The sequence below is a fragment of the Thermobia domestica genome, chromosome 8, assembly GCF_964235325.1.
Source record: "Thermobia domestica chromosome 8, izTheDome1.hap1.1, whole genome shotgun sequence".
Lineage (NCBI taxonomy): Eukaryota > Metazoa > Arthropoda > Insecta > Zygentoma > Lepismatidae > Thermobia > Thermobia domestica.
The window spans coordinates 222,754,248-222,775,513 of NC_137461.1; the positions used below are offsets into that span (position 1 = coordinate 222,754,248).

Sequence of the window (21,266 nt, forward strand, 5' to 3'; positions counted from 1 at the left end):
CTTGGTGTAAGGAGAGTAAACATTGGACGACTGAACAGTGGAAAAACGTTGTGTGGAGTGACGAATCACGATACACAACGTGGCGATCCAATGGCAGGGAGTGGGTATGGCGAATGCCCGATAAACGTCATCTGTCAGCATGTGTAGTACCAACAGTAAAATTCGGAAGTGATGTTATTCTGTGGTCGTGTTTTTCTTGGAGTGGGCTTGCACCCCTTGTTGTTTTGCGTGGTACTCTCACAGCGCAGGCCTACATTGCTGTTTTAAGCACCTTCTTGCTTCCCACTGTTGAAGAGCAATTCGGGGATGGCGATTGCATCTTTCAACAGGATCGAGCATCTGTTCATACTGCACGGCCTGTGGCGGAGTGTTTACACAACCATAACATCCCTGTAATGAACTGGCCTGCACAGAGTACTGAGTTGAATCCTATATAACACCTTTGGGATGTTTTGGAACGCCGACTTCATGCCAGGCCTCACCGACCTTCATCGATACCTCTCCTCAGTTCAGCACTACGTGAAGAATGGGCTGCCATTCCCCAAGAAACCTTCCAGCACCTGATTGAAAGTATGCCTGGAGAGTGGAAGCTGTCGTCAAGGCTAAAGGTGGGCCAACACCATATTGAATTCCAGCAGTACCGATGGAGGGCGCTACGAATATGTAAGTCATTTTCATCCGGGTGTGCGGATACTTTTGATCACATAGTGTATGTTCAAAATTATAGTACTTAATTAATTTCTTAATGACTGAAAATTTTGAATTTAATGTTACTTTTATTAATAAACATATTAAAATACACAGATACACACCCACCCACCCACCCACACACACACACACACACACACACATATATATATATATATATATATATATATATATATATATATATATATATATATATATATATATAGTGTGTGTGTGTATTTTGTAGGTAGTATGTAGATAAATAAAAAAATTTTCATACAACTAGATACGTAAGCACAAACAAGAATCCTGGCAATACAAGTAGTTAATGCAGAAATGATCCCAATAAATTCCTTTAAATTGGAAGCATTTCATATGTCAATGAAATAATAATAATAATAATAATAATAATAATAATAATAATAATAATAATAATAAAACACTGGTAGCGATCAGTCTTTGAAAGAGATGAAATTCGTGGGTTAAAGTTCTGACCCATTAAGCCCCTATTTTACAACTGTTTCAAATTCAGGAACGTTATTATTCCCCTTGTTTACCTTTATTTTTAATATTCCAGCGCGAACACCAACTTGTGGGTCCCTTCACTCCTTTCATTTTTCATAGCTTTATTCTCACCGTCGTGATTAAAACGATTGGGTAGAAAAACGTGATTAACTAACCAAACTCATCATCATCAAAATGCGTAATTCGTACGTATTTAAGACTGTGACCGTTTCTGATTTTGAAAACGCTGTTGTTTACACTGTAAGTCATTACTTGGCAGCATGTATGTCACATCGTCATTAAGAAATAATAGCTTTCTTTTTTTTTTTTAAAAAAAAAAAGTAATAAGTAAAAATTTGTTCTGACTTATTGAAACGTTTGGATTGCAAGCATAGCGAGCAAGAAAATTTTTAACAAATCTATTTTCATTTCCAATACTTTCCTTTCTTCTTGCTCCTTCGGCACTCTCTTGCTATCAGCGCCCGGGGCAACCGCCCCGCTGGCCCTCTAACTTAGTTACGACTCTGATGAGAACTATTCTAAATATAAAGCAATCTATTCTTCAGTTCCTAAATTGATAAGGGATAACACAAGCACTTATATATTTAAAAATTAGTTGTATTTAAGGTAAAGTATTTTTTATCTTAAAAAGATATTTTAACTTCCAAGAACTTCTTATTATGAGCAAATGTACTATCAAATGTAATGTAGCATGGTGCATTAATATCGTCACTGTTAGAACAAATGCTATGCTTCAAAGATCGTGAAAGAAAACAGGGGAGTGAATTAGTTGCCACCTTTCATATTAGTAAAGTACAACAATACAATTGATATTGTTTTCATTTGGTTATGTTGTACCTCAGATCAAGTGTTAATTCGTTTTCTAAATATTAAATTTTAATTATTTTAGATATTCTTTGTAACTTTTAAATAGCTTGTCAAGTCACAATTCGAAATTAAAACTTGGTTTGTTTGTACTTGGAGCCGGTTGACTTTCCTTCTTTTCCTTGACCTTTCATTAAGGACTAGATTCTACAAAAGCAGCAGATGTGCTGAGCATATATTACCCAAAAACAGTGCGCAAATTAGGTTGTGTATATTTGAAGGGGAATAAAATAGTTCCTAACAGGAGATAATTGATTGCTTTGTGAGCGATCAATGTTTCAATTTGTTGCTTTTGGAAGGGATTAAAACAAAATACAAGGAAATTCCGGCCCGGGATTCGCACCCTGCCCTAAAGACATGAGTGGCACAAGCTGGAATGTAGGCCCCCTGGTTCCATGAGATATGTTACGCCACAGAGAGTAGATTTATTTATTTGTTCGAGAAGTCTAAAAATTTAGTGAGAGAATTATTAAATTGAATACTGCTTTCGCAAAATCATGCATTTAGCTTTTGTTTTTCTTTCTTCCTTTTTTTTAAAAAAAATCTGATTTAACTTTCTTAAAACATTCTATGGGGATTTCACATTCCGATACTACGAAAAAGAAACAAAAAGTACTCCTACATTCGAATATCACTTCCTATCCAAATCTATTCTGGTGTTCTTTTTATTCGTTTCCTTAATAGCATAATGTTTGTAGGACCTGCACTTAGAAGATATATGCGTCCTCTTCAAACAACTTGAGCAAACTGGAAAACGACCGCGTGCTCAAACAGGCAAGAGGAAGAGCGAAAACTGACCGCTTCTTTTTCTTCTTCTTTTACGCGCTTATTTTTATGCTAGGTGTATGGGTCAACTTACGGACCGAAATCTACTACATCATTTTACGGACCGAAAATGCGTGCTGAAAATACGCTAGTGTATGTTGGCCTTAACAATATGCCATACATAGAGTAGTCACACAAACACATACATCAAAAAACTGACCTCTTATAGGCTCAGGTTGCGGGTTTACTCGTGATTTGAAAACGGTTTCGTACTTCTCATGGCAAGAGCTTTGAGACGATATATAGCGTAGAGTGAAGGTTTTCTACGATATATAGGTTTTCCCCGAGTACTTGGTCCCGATATGGAATCATCCCTAGTGAGTAATACAAGTTAACGCAAACCCCTAGAAACGTAAGAATCAGCACATATTGTTAAACTATAAATGGATGCCAATGGAGTTCGGAAAACAGTTTTAAAGTATTAAATAATTATTCTTGACTCTAATCAGTAGGAATTTAAAAACAAAAAAAAAGTTTGGTTATAAAGGGTCAATGAATACTCTGCCTCACTTCATAGAAATTGATCTCACTGTGTTCATTTTGGACTTTATTCTGAATTAGTATTCGCAAATATTGCGGATAATTACGCAACGCAAACGTTGCAAAGCTGCTAAGCCTAATATCGCAGATTTCGCGTTGCGTTGGGGTTGGGGACAAACCATCACAGATTTGAGTCTATTCTCAATCTGTACTATTCTTTTGATCTAGTGATATATTAATTTAGAAGTCGCACGAAATTCATGCAAGAACATCCTTGTAGCAGCGTTGCCAGGTCTAGCATAATGATGCTAGATCTAGCATAATTTACATGTCTTTAGCATCTAGCATCTTGCTTTTAGCACCTGCCCAAATCTAGCATAATTTCAGCAAATTTATCAAAAAGCCGCAAAACATGGAGATGAGAAAGAAGTTGGTCGTGGGAAGAAAAAGAACGGCAGAAATGTATCCTCTCCCATTGATTCATACAGTCGGTAAACCATATAGGAGGTCTCATTTTCCGAAGTAAGTTACAAACGGCTTTGAGCTTTTTTTGTGTGTTACTCCACCCAGGGTTTTCTAATCCTCTAACTGCGAGGCATGGGCTGAGCTATGGGGGCCATTCTCCCCCCAACTTTTTGACAACTTCACCATCTTTATTTCTGACTTCATGACCATCTTTATTCCTGAAATGAAAGGTCCGAGACCGACCAAAAATCTTCCCCCCAGCAGACAATTCCCAACTCCGCTTATGCTGCGAGGTAATCTTCTTTCAAAATATGTAAACAAACACTTTGCATTCATTTATACGACATATACGGCATTGAGTCTGGCAACTACTGCACTAGTTTAGTTGAGTTAAAGCTTTGGTGCGTTAAGTATTGAGTTCTATCCACGCATTCTTGTGCTCTGCGTCTCAACTTCGTTAAAAAAAAAAAAAAAACTCCTGAATTAGTAATTATGAGGATCTAGCATAATTTGACCAAATCTAGCATAATTTCGATCAGGTTTTGGAATAATTCCGAACTGTGAATCTGGCAACGCTGCGCTTGTAGTTACAATTTCAACTGGCAACAGTGTCTACAGTTCTCAAGACGTGTTTGTAGTGTAAGGTGGGTTGTAGGTTTTGTTGTATCTGTTAAAAATAATGTATATAACTTGCATCGAGTTAAGTAAAATGCTCTAAAGAAGAGTTTTTAAACAAAACTGGTATTTGAGCGTTATATACTAGTAATTTTAAGGACTCATAACGATGCAAAGTATGACGTGTGTTGAATGTGCATGGCCATTTGTTGGTTCCGTGCACTATGTATGGTTATGGTTGAGAGTAATGTTATTACTTGTTTTCGTATAAAAAGATTTAGCTTTCCATTTCTGTTACAAATTAAAGAATAAGAAACTTTGTGTGTAGTAGTAGCTGCGTCGTATCACTGTGTCTGAATTCCTGTTTCGATCGTTTGCTTGTGGCATTCAATTTATGAAACATGTGGAAGAAGCATGCATATAGTAAAGAATCCGGGAGCCACCAGCAGTAACTATCAAAACCATTTATCGTTGAAAATAATCTCCAAATCTTTTGAGACCTTGTATTGTACTCTCACCATCAAATGCGTACAGGTTGATAATATTCGTGCAAAGATGAAATGACAAGAATGTAAATAGTTGCAATTCTGATCGGTACTGGTGATTTACAGGTATGTAATATCGATTCAGGTACAGAATATGGTCTTTGGCATTAGTGCTGTATCGCCGGACCAATTTGAAAATCGAAAAAGAGTACGAAAATGTACTGCATTTGGTTATATTTGTTTGGATTATGTTATAGACCCGTTCGCCATAACTTCCCGTTCTACCGCCTCCAAATTGTCGCTTCCTCTACCTTCTTGGTTGTATTGAGTGTATATGCAAAATTAACAACGTGTCGGTAGTTTTTTCCGCAATGTATTGTTCGGAGTTATACTCCGCGTAATAGTGATGTGACAAAAAACATGCGTAGTACTTAAGGGTTAAGTGACGTTAGATTACGTTACGTTAGGCGTGCAGTTTTACTATACCGACCGATTTGGGGGCGCGGTGGCTCAGTGGTAGAGCGTTCACCTCTGGTGCTTGGGGTCCCGGGTTCGATCCCAGCTCCCGCCAAGTGAACTTTGTGGTGGACAAACACCGTGCTCGTGGGTTTTCTCGGGGTTCTTCCATTTTCTTCATTCCACCAATTCACTCATCTCTCATCATCACAGTCTCCTTTAGCCTAACCGGCATAACCGTGGGACGTAAATCTCAAAGATTTCATTTCATTTTTACTATACCGATCCATAGTATAAGAGGTAGTAGGAACACAAAAACCAAACTAGAAAAACACACAAAAGACAATGAATGAAAAGTCGAGATCCGTTAAACTCTACGCATAAGTGATACAAGTTTTTTTTTTTTTTTTTTTTTTTTTAATACTAAAATTGATTTACATAAATCTCTGGGTATTGCTGGCATCTGTGACCTTAAACACGTCACATGTGAGGAATGATGTCCCTCGGCGAGTACACTATCCAGGGAAGTCAAGCGAAAACCTCACTCAGGTGGATGGCTTTTTCTGTGAAAATCTGTTCCACTTTTTCGACCTCGTATCCCCACCGGGATTTGAACCCGGGACCGCTTGCAGCAAAGGCGATACTAAATTTCGTGAAAAGTAGGAACAACCCATAAAATTATATACTTGAATGGGCACAAATATCTCATTTTAAAATCAAATAAAAATTGATAGCAATGGAATAAGTACCTGAAAATGTAATTGATTAATCTAGTTCAGCACTATGAAGTACAAATAAACGTTGATGAATGATCTTTTATTTTATTACATCAGACACGAACGTATATTAGAATAACTTCCTGCATCTGCAGCAGGGTGGATTGATTTAAATCAGTCTGATTTAAATCACTTGATTTTTTTAATTAAAATCGTTGATTTAAATCAAATTCCGAAATGAATTAATTTAAAGTGAAACTAAGTAAAATCCCGTTTCTCTTCTGTTATTTCGATTATGGAAGATAATAATCATAATACAATGAGACTCAAATGTATGTAAGCACAGTATGAAAACTAGTATTATGTAGGGAACGATCAGGGAAAATCCCGTTTGAACGGGTTACGGGTGAACCCTGCTTTCTTCTCTTTTTAACACAAGGTTTTGAAATTTCTATTCCAACGGGGGAATCACCATGGACATTTAAGATGAAAACTCTTTTGTGTCCACGTCTATTTGTTTGTTTCCAGATAATATGGGCGTATTTAGAGGGGTCCGATCCCCTCTCCTAAACAAAAAAAAAAAAATAATAATAAAAATATAAAGTGGATACTTGACCCCATTGCAGAACATGCCGAGATCTGCGATGTGATCGCAGAAAATTTGCCGCGCCTGTGCAGGAAAAATTGTCAGAGGAAATAAAATAGCGAACAGAAAAGTATAAAAACGTGCCTGCTATGTATAGATGTCTTAAATGCACGGACAACTCGCATTTGAACTGTTTTTCACGTCACATGAAGCATATTTTTAACAATCGCAAGTGTTTCTTCTGCTGGAACTGATCTTGATTTTTTTTTTTTTTTTTTTTTTTTTTTAAATTCCTGCAGAAAATTTTTGACTTACAAAAGCTCATCGCATAAAGACAAAGTAAGTTCTGCCATCGGCTAATGTATAGGATCAGAAAACGATATTCACGAAGTAATTAAATATAGACTAAAAGCAGGGAATTCGTGTTATTATTCAGTTCAAAATCTTTTATCGTCGCGAATTGTGTCGAGGAATTTGAAGCTTTAAAATATATAAAACGATAATTATGCCTGTTGTGCTGTATGGTTGTGAAACATGGTCGCTTACGCTGAGGGAAGAACGCAGACTGAAAGTATTTGAGAATAAAATTCTGAAACGAATATTCGGAACCCAAAGGAACAGAAATGACGAATGGCGAAAACTTCATGATGAGGAACTGCATAATTTATACCATTCACCAAACATTGTTAGGGTCATCAAATCTTGGAGGCTCAGGTGGGCAGGACATGTAGCGAGAATGGAAGAAAGTAGGACCCCTTTCAAAGTTTTAACTGGAAGCCCAATCGGAAAACGACCATTAGGAAGACCTCGGCACAGATGGGAGGACAATATTAAGATGGATCTCGCAGAAATAAGAATAGAAAATAGAAACTGGATTCAGTTGACTAAGGATATAAGTCAGGAGAGCTTTTGTGAACATGGCATTGAACCTCCGGGTTCCATAGGTCATAGAGTGAATTAGTTAATTTTAGGCGAAATTTATGTACTTTATATTTATTTCGTGCCGCAAGCTAGTTCCAATTGTTTAAAAATATGCCCCTGCCAAATATCAGTAACCTTCGTGAAAAGAAAAGTGTCATGTTGATATACATTGCTGTACTTTTTCCGTAATGCTTAAGAAACATTGTTTGGGATTGAAATAGGTTAACGATTGGGAATTAATTCAAAATTAAAACCCAACACTTTCACTTAAATGGCATAATTAACATTTAATGCTAATTCCTAATGTTTTTTCTTCAGTTCGCGACTTGTATTATACGAAGAAAAAGATTTGATTAAATCAAAAAAATCAACAAAAATGATTTTTTTGAAAAATATCATGATTTTTTTCCACCTTGATCTGCAGTCTACTAGCTTCGTGACCTGTTGTTATGCGGGATAGATATAATTCTTGATTTTGGTGGCCATCTAGCACAGGTTGGTGATTTTTCGCTCTTCTATGGGATATTTCCGTATACTGTATTTATAGTCATAACAGTTAAGCTTTCCTAAAGTGGATTTGCACTCAGGAATGCAACTCCCCTCGTAAGAAACAATTGATACAGTACTAGAAGTCAATTTTCTGGTAAAAGAAAATTACACACTTCAAGAATTAGGACTGGCTGTACAGTATGACTATCTGCTATTGGATATGCTGGCATGAGTTTTTTTGTGCGACTCACGCAGTGTGGGGAACGAAGGGAGGCACACGAGTGGCAGTATTCGCAATCTCCAAATCGGTAATACTCTAATGTACACTACAGAAACCAGAGGTATTTGAGGCGATTTCGTTCTTCCAGCTAGTTTTTACATAGGTTTAGTTTGTGTCTGCGCTCTTGACTGTTTCCACTTGTCCGCTATTTGAAATACCAAACTATCCATCCATACATTCTATCACATATTATTCATGTCATATCATATACACACGCGGTAAATGTTGTTCGTAAAAGATTGCATGGTAATGACTTACACTTAGTGCTGTTACTTGGAATCTACACAGGTGAGAACAGTTCGGAGTTGTTTACATGGCCCACGTTCAATATCCACTCTTGAAAAGCAGTTATCCTATTCTTGATCACGCTTTTCTATACCATCATCTTTTTACACTGGAAGCTGGAGATCCCTAACATCAAGCACAACCCAATGCAACCAAATCTTATTCGTGCTTTGGAACTTTTGGATAATCTTACCGTCGAAGTTCTTCCTTTGTCAGTTTTCTTCCTACACCTCTGTGGAAGATTATTCGTCCAATTATTTCTATTGATCTGGTCCAGTACACGAAGCCAAACACTACTCGCGAATTTCAACAAGAGTTACGCTCCCTCTTGTAGCAGTTTCAGGACTCAAGGTAACTGTGTTTTTTAGTGATGGTTCTAAAGGTGCTGATTTTGTCGGATGTGTCTTTTGACAACTGCATTTACTTATTGTTTTTTGTAATTGTTTTTAAGTTGCCGCTTTTTAATTCAATATTCCTCGCCGAACTGGTTGCAATTTTACAAAGTTTAAGTCTGCATGTTACGTACATAGGATCTCCGTCTCTTGTGACTGGTAGGGCACGAGTTTTCCGCAATGCGCGATAAAACGAAGTGCGTCAGGATTAAGTAATTTTCTATATGTATTTTCATTGGTTTCCGTTGCGCGATAAAACGCGAAATTGACCGCTTTGCGCGAAATTTTAAAAATATATTTTAATTGCTTTAAAAACTAGTTTTCCGCTGACGGAACGGTAGAACGTGACATGAACTGTGCATTTTGGGTGGTTGGGACACGACTACAGAGAACATGTTGCCCATTAGTTACCACCATCGCAACTGGATGGGGAGTTCGGAAGTGATAATTATTTGAAGTTTGTTGTAAATGCATTTACATACGTGTGACTTCCAACAAGCAATGCCAATTGTCAAGGATCATTTTCCAAGTATGGACTGATAAGTGACAAACTTAGAACAATGGAGGAGGAAAATGTGGAAACATGTAACATTCTTATGTTTAATGCTTAAATGTAACTTGTGCCTATGTGTTTTTAAAAGACAGCAAAACTTCCGTACTCATAGTAACTTTAGTTACTGCTTTTCTGCAGTTTGATTTGAAAAAATATAAATTTCTATCAATGAAATTGACATTGTCAAGTGAAATATTCAGTGTATTTTGTTTTTAGGTAATTAATGGTTTATGTTTATAGTGATCTATGAATAAAAAGGAATAATTGTAATAATCAGGGAATTCTTTTGCACAAGAGCTGCAAAAGGCGAAACTGTATTTGGAAAATGCGACAAAACGCGAAATATGAGAAACGAAACGCGAAATTTTCAAATTCTTAGTGCGAAAAACTCGTGCCCCTAGTGATAGGTATTAACATCTTTTCGTCCAGCAAATCCTCCTTTCATGTCAATATTAGCACACGGATGTGAGAAACAGCTCTGCTGGATTCCGAGCCATGTTGGCATAGGTGGTATAGAAGAGGTAGACTGTGCAGCGAAAGACTGCTCATCAAGGAAGAGAGAGCTTCATCTCCGCATTCCCAGTACTGTTTTGCGTTCGTTATTCACTGCTCGATTGCATCAGCACTGGCAGCTCGGATGAGTCCAGGCTGTCTATAATAATTAAGTGTATTCAAACTTGGTGTTTGGACCACAAGCTCAAGATCTCGTCAAAAGGAACGAACTAATTCTACTTGGCACTAGACATTCACTCTAACACATAGATTTTTTCTTGGCACCTTCAGTTTCTTTGAAATCTAATACGGTGGTAGACAACCTGATGGATACTGAATGGACAGTAGTTGGCTCTCGTGGAAAGGTTCGCCTGAAACGTTGATTCGTGATGTTTTGTTTTTTTAATATTGTTATATATATTCTTCATCGTCAGTATTATTAGTCTTTATTCTTATTTTTATATATTTCCTGTTATTACTAGTTAGTGTTGTTGCTATTTTTTATTATTATTATATATATTTTTATTCTCATATATTTATTATCTCTCCTCTTTGGATTTTACGTCTCTTTTGCAGTAGTATTTTGATATGTTGGATTTTAAACTTTTATTTATGGCATGTATTTTAATCGTGACTGGGACAGATAGCCTCGTTGCTGACGTCCCCATTTGTCCCCACTCACAGTCAATCTACTTCGTGGCGAAGACCTTTCACTGTGTGCGGCCTGTGTTGTTAGGCAGAATATGTCGTATCTACTTGTGGATTGTCCTCATCATGCTCAACTCTGAGCTTGCTTTGTCCTACCAGCAGACATATCAATGCTGCTCAGAAACAGCCACGAAACGAGCTCTTTATGCCTTTTGATCATAGTGTCCATTTTCATGGACATTCATTTCAGAGCATTGTTGTGAAACATTCTTACACTGCATACGTTTTGGCATTTTGTACTCGTTCTTGGACATTTTTCATTTGTATTCAAAATATGCCCCCGTTTGGGCAACATCGCTGGTGCCATGACGTCATAGATGGGCGATGGAGAAGCACGTGGAAAGTAGTGGAGATGAGCATTATAAATGTTCAATATTTGTCTTCTTTCTCATATTTCTCTACTTACGATTTTAAGGAACCGTCATATATAATGTCCAAAATAAAACTCGTATTAAAATATTGAGAACAGCTAGTATTGTTAACTCGCGATATGTTTTTGAAATTCGGATGTCCTTAATCGTGGACACTGTAACTCAAGGTATGTTTTCCCACTACAAAAAGACGATGTTGTAATTATAGGTAATTCTATTCAAGATGTGTGTTGTATGTAACTCATACCCTGACGCCCCTAATTCGCACAGAGATATAAGCCATACCTCGTTGGAATGTTTGTGGAACACAGATTCCAACGAGGTAACTTTTGTCCCCCCCCCCCTTCCCCCGTGCCCAGACCGTAAAAGAAGAAAAAAATTAAAAACATTTCCTCGAAGTTGGCAACACTGTTGTGCGCAAGAATGACCATACACAGGGTATCATTAGTTAGTGTTTATTTTATGCTTGTAGCTCCTTTGGGAAGAGAGTTTCCCTTCCCCAAATGCTGAGGGAGAGGGGAACCAAAAAATCCAAATTTTCTCCCTACCCTTCCATTGATGGGCCCATGAGGTAGACAAAATGCACATCGTTGGAAAGTTTAATACTTCCTGAAGAGGTAATACGCCTACATCATCTGTCGAGGTTAATTAGGAGCGGAGCGATGGAGGTTTCAACTGCTCGCTCACGTCTGAGCCGTTCGTCCTCTCATGTCCTACCCGTATTGTGATTTCGTAGCGTTTGACTCATTTTTCGTTTCCAGTTCAATGGACAATCCCAACAAGTATTTAATTTTTCTTTCATACTAACTTTAGCCTCTCTTTAGCCTTGCCGCGTAGCTCCGTTAAAAGATTAATAGCGTACTGTTACTGATTTTTCTTAGTGCTTTTATTAGTTTGTGTATGTTTTCTATCTTATTATGTGTTTTAATGGCAGACTTGTTACTGAATTGTAGACATTGAGGGATGCAAAAAATACCGTTGCAGTGTAACGCACGCACTCCCAATATCTTATGCCTACGCTTACTCGTACTCTTTAATGGAAGAAAGAAGAAACAAAATGTAATACAGCCAGCAACTTGATTTTAAAAAATGCTATGTATGTGATTATTATCTGTGTCCTTGTCATTTTGGTTATTAGCTAATTTTTAACTTGGAGATAAAGAAGATAATTTTACTTCACACAAGAATAATCTCTAAAAGCAGAACTATCAGGCTTTATGTATATTCTGATTTCAAAATTGCGATAGTAGTCAGTTGCTTTGAATACGTTGTAAACTTTTTAATGTACTTTCCATGTTAGTTGTTCCATGACATTTTTAAAACTGTGAATTAAGAAACAATACGTACCAGAATAATCAAAAGTTAGCTTTATTTTATATTATTAAACAATTACGTATAAATAGTGTAATTTAATGCTGTTGAATACCAATGCAGGGCTCATATCGAGTCACTTTTTGAAATAAAAGTTACTTTTTTGGGGAGTAAAGTAACTTTGTTTATGTTTTGCATTGGCAGTTTTCTAAAAAAAAAAAAAAAAAAAAAAAAAATCATGAAAATAAATGGCAAAAGGCAGAAACTTGTTACTTACTACTCTTCTGAGAACTTCAGTACTTGCTGCCATGTGCAGCTGTGACTGAGGTGCACTTTGCGTAGGGTATGTTGGAGGGATTGAAGAAAGTAAGGAGAGATTTGTAAGATGAACAGAAACGGGCCGATGACTTGCAGAAAATGGTGAATAAGAAAAATCCTTAATAACTAGGGGCAGGAGATTTTCGCAATTTGAAATTAAAAATTTCGTATTTTGTCGCATTTTGGGATATAAAATCTCATTTTGTCGCTAAGTAAATTATTTCACAAACTCTAATATAAATTATACAAATTCTGATGTAAGCCCAATATAAGTAATAAGCAATAAATCAATAATGCTACTTAGGACAATGAAGTTATTCTTTATGCAATTACTAACAACAAATTACTTCTTTCTTTTACAAGTCCAAAAACTTAAAATACACTAGCACATTATCATCACAATTGCCATCACAAAACACCACACATTGTACAGTGAAACCTCTAATAACGGACACCTCCCGTAACGGACGTATTTTGTAATCCCCAAACACTGTAATAGGAAAAGACATATTGACAAACCTCTCTAAAGCGGACACGGACAGTCTTTTCTGTCTTTTATGGGTATTGTTTACCTCCGTATTATGGACACTTTCTCTAGACACAAGTTAAAAAGTACAGTGAAAGTACATTTTTAGTAATTCATACACGTGTCACCAAGGAAGTATTGTGATATTTTGCCTCCTCAACTATCTGCTCAGCTACCCAGACGAAGCGCCTCTGTTTAGCAACATTCTCATGTCATTTACTTGCTTTCCACTCCCACACAAGCGGTTTTAAACACAAAAGTGATTGACAGTTGCCCGCCGTTTGGGTAGTATCTTTTGCCCGCGGGTACGCAAATTGTCTCAAAAAAAGACATTCCCGGACTGCAATTAACCCACAAATTATTTAAGACTGACAGCTCTCTATGGCGGACAATTTTTGATTCCCCACGGCTGTCCGGTTTAGGGAAGTTTCACTGTATTATTTATACACCGAAAACATGTCCATGTAAAAACACGTACATACAATACATTAGTGCAGTATCTTCTAGTATGTCTCGTCTGCAAATTATTATTCTGATGAAAAGTTCAGCATGTTGCATGTTTCAACATTTCCTTCTTTCATTTGAAGCTTTCTATCATTGATTACCAAGCTGTATTAAAAAGAAAGAAAAAAAAAAACTTTCGCAGTCAGTATTCGTTATTGGAAGCCATATCGCTGACAGGCACAAGTTATTTCAGTTTAAATTTTTCTCCCCTTTGAAAAATTGTACTTTTTATTTCTGTATTTTAACAACTAAAATTGAAGTCTTAAAAAATTCGCAATTTGTCGCGTTTTGCGGCACATTTCGCTCAAAATGTCAGTTATCGCATTTTGTCGCGACTTCAAAATACCTATTTCGTTACTTAATCTGACGTAGTTCGTTGGAAAACCAACTCTTGGCTTTGTAGGAAAACTTTTGGGATTTCGCAACTTGCTAAAAACTCCTGCCCGTATCAGTAACTCACTTTTTATGAAGAAAGACTAACTTCATGTGAAAATATGAAAATCTATTAGCATACGTTCTTGTTACTGTCTTTTATTTCATTTTGTATGCAACTGAACTTAGTTAAGATTTGTAATTTATTTTAAAAGTTCACAATAAGGGTAAAAACATAATCCACATTATTTGCTTTGATCTTAGTGTGTTAAAGGAGAATGACATGTATTACCTGTTTACAGTTTACTTTTCATTGTATGCGGAATGTTGATAGAAGCCACACCTATGTTTACCAATGAGGTGATGCCAAGACTAAATTTGCAACAAGTCAATATTTTTTTTTTTTTTTTTTTTTTTTTTTTACTAGTTAATGGTTAGTTTCGTATGGGACATAATGAAAATATAGAAATTTGGCTTTACCCCATCCAAATCAAAGTTGAAATACAAAAGCATGCAAAGTGTGTGATAAAATAATGAACCTGTAAACACAAGGAATACATTTTATTATAATTATTAGCTGACGAACTTAAGTAAAATAATTTTTAATCTTAACATGTTAAAGTATTACGTATTTCAGCTATGATCCAGCCGGCCCTATTTTGATTGAAAAGAAAGAAAGGAAAAAGTTCAATTTATGCCCAAATTTGGCATCTAGGTTTAAAGTTACATTTAATGAGATTTTGGCCACTTTTTCATGTACTCTTAGTCACTTTACAACTATTTGGAAGAGACCAGATCACTATGAGCCCTGCCAAAGCTTTTCCTACAGTGAACGTAATTAAATTTTCTCTCTTTCAGGTCCTTAAAACTGTCTTGTTAGATAGATCCTTACTACACACACAAGATGGGTAGGGAGGACAAAGCTACGTGGAAAGCTAATTTCTTTTCCAAACTTATTGTAAGTATTCAGCTTCAGATACATTGTATACTTATATGTAAGACCATGTTTCCATTTTACATGAATCTTGTAGCTGTCATTTAAAAGAAAAGAAAAAAATTGCAACCCATCTTTTTGTTTAGTTACAACTTCCTGAAAGCAAGAGAGGTATCTCCACCTATGCAGCACTGCACTCTAGTGGACAAATAATGAATCTTCTCATTAAAAACTTATATTTTGGCGTACTTCACCTCCCTGTTCAAAAGAAACCGTTGTTTCGGAAGCGGCGAAACTAGTTTACCCTTTGTCAGCGGGAGGGCGATAGCAGGTAGCAAGCAAGACTACCCAAAAAGTTGCACATGGTTCAACTCAAGATGGAAAAGCATGTTGTATATCCCTTTCAAGATTATGTTTACATGTTTTTTTTTAATGACAGTTACAAGATTCATGTAGAGTGACAACATACCATAAAACGTTCCTTGGTCACAAGTTAAAAAAAATCTTCTCGAAATAACTTTCACTAGTCCCTTGACAACTTGTAAGGATGTAGAACTACCTAACTTATATTCAAATTTTAATGGTGTAAATGTAAATGTATTAAAAGAGTTAGGTAACTAGCCATTTAAAAGAAAACTAAATATCTTTTTGTACATAAATATTGTTTCTGTGACGATCTTATTCAATTACATTTTTTTATTCTTGAAATGACAGATTTTACAATAACAATACTTGTGATTCGTTTTTCATCTGGGTATTTTTATTTTTTGTTTTTTTTAAAACAAAGGCAATTTAAGCATCCAAATTTGTCATTTGTATTATTTGGATTACATAATTTAAAACCTAATATTGCATGAAAGTTGTATGTTATTTTGGTTATTCAGTTTGCCTAATTTCTGAGTTCTAGGTAAAGAAAGTAATTGTTCCTCACACAAGAATGAACTGAAAAAGCAGGAAAATCAAGTTTTTTAATATATACTTTCTGGCAGCACAATTGAGAATCAGTCATTTTGAGTTTTTGTGGTTCGCTCCTTCTAGACTGTTTCGGTTCTCTAAGGGAATCCAATCATAGTAAACCACAAAGAAATTATAAAAATTACCATAAAATATTATAGGTTGTCTTATTCTCAAATGAAAATTAGTCTTATCAGGGTAAATAAATATTTATTTAGGAATAAATTTAATGGAAGTGATTCGACCAAATTCCTTAAGGTAAAATAATTAACAAAAACGTAACTCTTTCATTTCAGAGCCCTATTCCTTAAGTCGGATGATCATCACTCAGACCAACAGACTCCTACAAATTTATTTAGTCAGACTCCACCGATCCGTCACTCCCTCACAGTTTTGTCCGACGCCTGCCTCTATCGGGAAAGCCTGACTACAACTTTCTGTCTACATATGTTAGACTACGTGTTGTCAATGAACATCACTTAGCCCAAAGACTGATTCTCTTTCTCTAAAGAGAAAACAATCACCCAGGCTGCTCTGGCTTAGAAAAAAGAAAAAAAAGTTTTCTGCCTCTGAGGTTTAAAAAAAAAAGTTCTTAGCTACCATTCATGCTTATCACTGATTAGCTAAGTGTTAACAAACGTGGTCATCATTCAGACCCAAGGAAATCACTCATTCCTTGCTCTAGCAATCACTTATTTCCTTATAAAATCAGAAAATCTAACGCCATCACTGAGACTCCAGAGAAATCATTTATTCTCTGTCTTTGGTCATCATTCAGACCGTTCCCAATAGGATAGGATTTCAACAAGTCGAACGGTTTTAACAACAGCCATAGTCATAGAACCTCCTATGCGCTGAGAGGCTTCACTTTTATATAGTCGAAGACCTTTCTTTTTTAATTTACTTATTTTTATTTTCGCTTAAAAATCCGCAGAAAATCTTTTGAATACGAGCAACCGTCGCATCGATCACTGTAAGGAAAAACTATCGTTTCCTCCTACTTTCTTCATCTCACCATTTTATTCATTATTTCATCATCACCGTCTCCTTTAGCCTAGCCAGCATAACCATGGGACGTACAACTTAAGATTTCATTTCATTTCATTTCTAGTGATGGCGTACTGTTTTATGGATCACAGATTTACAAAGAAATGTGCTTGTGTTTTAAGATTGAACTACATTCTTCCATCTGCTCACAGTACTTGAGAAAAATAGATTTTAGAATTTGAAACCTTCGAACTTGCGCATAACACATACAAAGCAATACTATTGCCTCCTGCATTTTTAGATGACTCATTCTTAAGACTTCTTTTCTCGATAGATTTTTTGATCTTCCGAAACACGATGATGATCTGAAAGATTTCTTAAGTAAAAATATTACTGTTTGATTATATATTCAATTTGGGACTGTGTGTCCGAAATTAGAGGTGAAGTTAACGGTATCAGCATGTGAATACCATACCATCAAAACCTGAGAGGTTCCAAGCGAATTCGGTGGCTAGCTTCAGTAATAAGAAATATATCTACGTATAAGAATAAGTAAAATAAAATATTACCTGAGAGCGATGTCTTGTACTTGATAACCCAAATTTGTGTAACTCGTGGCCGGGATTTCTTAAGAGAGACATTTTTGGTCGAATTTTCGTCCGTCATAAAAGGTTAACAGTCAAGAGTTACCGAAAATTTATGCTATCAATGAAAGAAGGCTTCCTCAAGTAAATATTTAACCCTACAACGGCCAACCTATTTTCCTAACATAAAGAGCCAAGGTGAGTGCGATGGACTCACACTGTTGATATTGTGTTATTGAGTGTAATTTTGTATAATATTTTTAAGTTTTTCCGACGGAACATGCAAGTATAACAACTTGCCATTTGATGTAAAATTTACGTGGAAATTAAAATTATTTTCTTGTATTGTTTAAAAGGTAGTGTAATTATAAATTTTAGTAGAAACAATTTTTGCTAACTACTAGATTTTCAAGAAACGTTTTTTAAAGTACTGTAAGTTATTAGAAACAATACAAGTAATGCAATTGAAGGGGTGGACTCCAGTAAAGCCTAAGTCAATTTTCGTCAATTTTGAGATACTGGTTCTATTAAGTTCCATTTTAGCATCTTCGTATATTGAGCAGGCTTTCATGCCAAAACTACATAAATCAAATTAGTTTTAGGCAAAAGAAAACTGAGTTATTGTCCAAAATGTCCTTAATCAACATTCTCTGAAGTTATTTTGTGACTCATGCCTACAAACACTTGTATAACTTTCTATAGATGATAATTTCACAGTTATCTTACGAAACGTAGATAATTAAAATTTTCTTTTACGTAGATTACTTTTCTTTCACGGAAATAGAATTAGGGAAAGCACACAAAATATCGTCTCCTGGAAAGCTTACTTTCTTGACTTAGGCTCTTTTGGAATTGAGCTCTTCATTTGTTGGCTTGGAATGTTCTCGTAATTTCCTGGAACTACTGAAGGAACTTCGTTTTACTTGTTTGTTGATTTACATTTTTTGCAGTATGTAAGAACAATCGAAAATTCAGAAGGCGCGCTTTTGGCAGGTCCTGCATGATTGCCTTTGCAGTTGTCCTTTTCGCGCATCACACAAGTAAAATATATTTTCATTTTTCTTTCTCCAATCTTATCTTGGTAACATGAATTAGCCTATATCACTAGTTTTGAAATCGGTAACCACAGACTAGATTGATTTGTCAAGACCTACAGCACATCTATTGCAAATATGGGCTGGATGAGACTTTCTGCTATTGCAGTAAGAATACCCTTTCTGAAAGTTTTCCTATTAGAATGTAATGCACTCCAGACGAATAGGCTGCAACAGTGCTTACATCAAGCATATTCTTTGCCATGAATATTCATGGGCCAATTGGTCTATTCCTTCCTTCAGTTTGGTAGGAATTCGGGTGGAAAGAACGTCTTTTGTTTTCCTCTATTCCCAATGTGTTGGCGAGATCAAAATGTGTGAAATAATTATCACAGGTGATATTTTTTTACTCTCAGAGTAAGACCGCCAAAATGCAAGGCACATTTTGTCCCAAGTTTTTGGTTGTTATTTTCTTTCCTAACGAAAGGTATACCATATAAAGAGATAGTGTGTTTTGGAATATGTTATTCTGCATACGTTCATCCCACAATTACCTTGTTTCAACGGCATACATTGCGTAAATAGACATCTACCTGCGAATGGAACAAGCTGTTTGTCAACATTCAAAATTTCTCCAGGGTCATAGTGGCTTTTCAAGCATTGGTTCATTCTTTCACAAACGTCACGTATTGACGCCAGTTCTTTATTTCTTCTGACACTTCTTGTTGTTTTGTCATCAAATTGGATAAATATGGGCAAATACTTAAACCTGTTTTTACTCATCGCACCGCAAAATATTGGTGGTCCATACTTCTTGTCCCATAGCAGTTATATGTTCAGATCTTTGGCTTTCAGTTGACCACTAGTATACAAAGGTTCAAGTAAATACTTCAATTCTCTCTCATCGATGGGATTCTTCATGGGTATACCGAACGATAGTCTTCACACATCGTCTTGAATAAATAATAACAGGGCTTTTAAGGTTATTTTATTTTATTTGGTAAAAGGAAACTTATTTACTCCTACCTGATGATGTTCTGAGATTTCGTCTTCTGTGGTCAAGGAGGTTCAGAATATCATGCGGTTCCGTCCTTTTCATACAAAATCTTTTCATTACTTTGGCACCGATTTTCAACATCTCCAATCTCAGAATTAATAATCGTATCAGAAACTTCTAATGCTTCACTTCCCAATCATTTCGCTATCTTCAATTTCATTGCTCATAATGTCTTCGTTTTCATCCCCAACAACTGGCGATTAACTTGTACAATATTTGAAGAAGCGTCCATTTCTGCACTTCCATTAGCACTAACATACACTAACAGTTTCACAACCTCTACCACAACAAAAATCAACTGATACAAATGTAACATATAATTAATAATTTTAAGACAATTAATTATATTACCACTGGGAACCCAAATATATGAAGCAATTTAGTAATGAGACCATTGGACTCATGTTGGCCTTTTGTGTTACGAAATTAGAAATATATTTTTAAAACCTACCCTAATGTATATTTTTTCAATTCCAAAATGTATTCACACTTTACATTATCTACCGATAGCATATTTATAAACAGACATCTATTGAGCAAGAAATAAATTGCAGCTGGATCAAAATTATACGCGATGAGTCCATTGGACTCACGTTGGCCGTTTAAGGGTTAATTTTACTTATTATACATTAACATACAAGTACAGAAATTAAAATGTTAACGTTTTAAGTAATATATATATATTATGAGCAAGTGCAGATTTTTCCAAAATGAGACTACATTAATAAATTTTGTTGAAAAGCCTTTACGAATGTCGATGTAATAGAATAAGATTCAATAAGATATATTTTATATTGTCATTTTCCACATATTTCAGCAATTGTTGGATGATTATCCAAAATGTTTCATAGTGGGTGCAGACAACGTTGGCTCGAAACAAATGCAACAGATCAGGATGAGTCTGCGAGGTACAGCAGTAGTTCTTATGGGAAAGAACACTATGATGAGGAAAGCTATCAGAGGTCATTTGGAAAGAAATCCAGCCCTAGAGAAGTAAGTGCTGTCATTGTAATACTATGATTACTTTTTTTTTTTTTTTTAATTAATTTTTCTTTTTTTCTTAATGTATAGCATTCGGAAAATTTTGGGGATTGTGCTTGAATTTCTTGCTCCTGGAAGTAATTACATACGACACTGTGAGTCAGAGATTTTGTGAGTCAATCACTGTGGGATTAATAGTTTTAAGTTTTGTAGTGGAACATATGAAATTTTAAAGGTACTTTCACGATTGAGTTAAAGGAAATTTCACAGTTTCCGTATTCAAAATATTCATCCTTTGCAAAGTGTAAAGCTACAGCCGCGTATTGGAAAGCCTTTTTTAAATGTACCACGTGTATACGATCATGTCCAGAAAGGCAGAAACGTACGATTGACTAAAGTATTTCAAAGATAATCTTAAAATGCAATGTAAATATATAAATTGTCTTAAAGAGACGTCTTTGTCCCAAATAATGAACACAATATACGAAGATGGCAGTCTCAAGGCAGAA

The 21,266-nt window shown here is 35.7% G+C and overlaps 1 protein-coding gene across 1 annotated transcript in view; it reads left to right on the top strand.

Annotated features, from left to right (window-relative positions):
• The first annotated feature begins 4,434 nt into the window (after positions 1-4,434).
• Positions 4,435-21,266, top strand: part of RpLP0 (ribosomal protein LP0) — a 56,395-nt gene continuing 39,563 nt past the window's right edge. Inside the window, exons 1-3 of the mRNA XM_081769449.1 lie at positions 4,435-4,490; positions 15,085-15,184; positions 20,594-20,769. Coding sequence (XP_081625575.1) covers positions 15,131-15,184; positions 20,594-20,769 — 230 coding nt within the window. The 5' untranslated portion in view covers positions 4,435-4,490; positions 15,085-15,130. The remainder of the gene's footprint in view (positions 4,491-15,084; positions 15,185-20,593; positions 20,770-21,266) is intronic.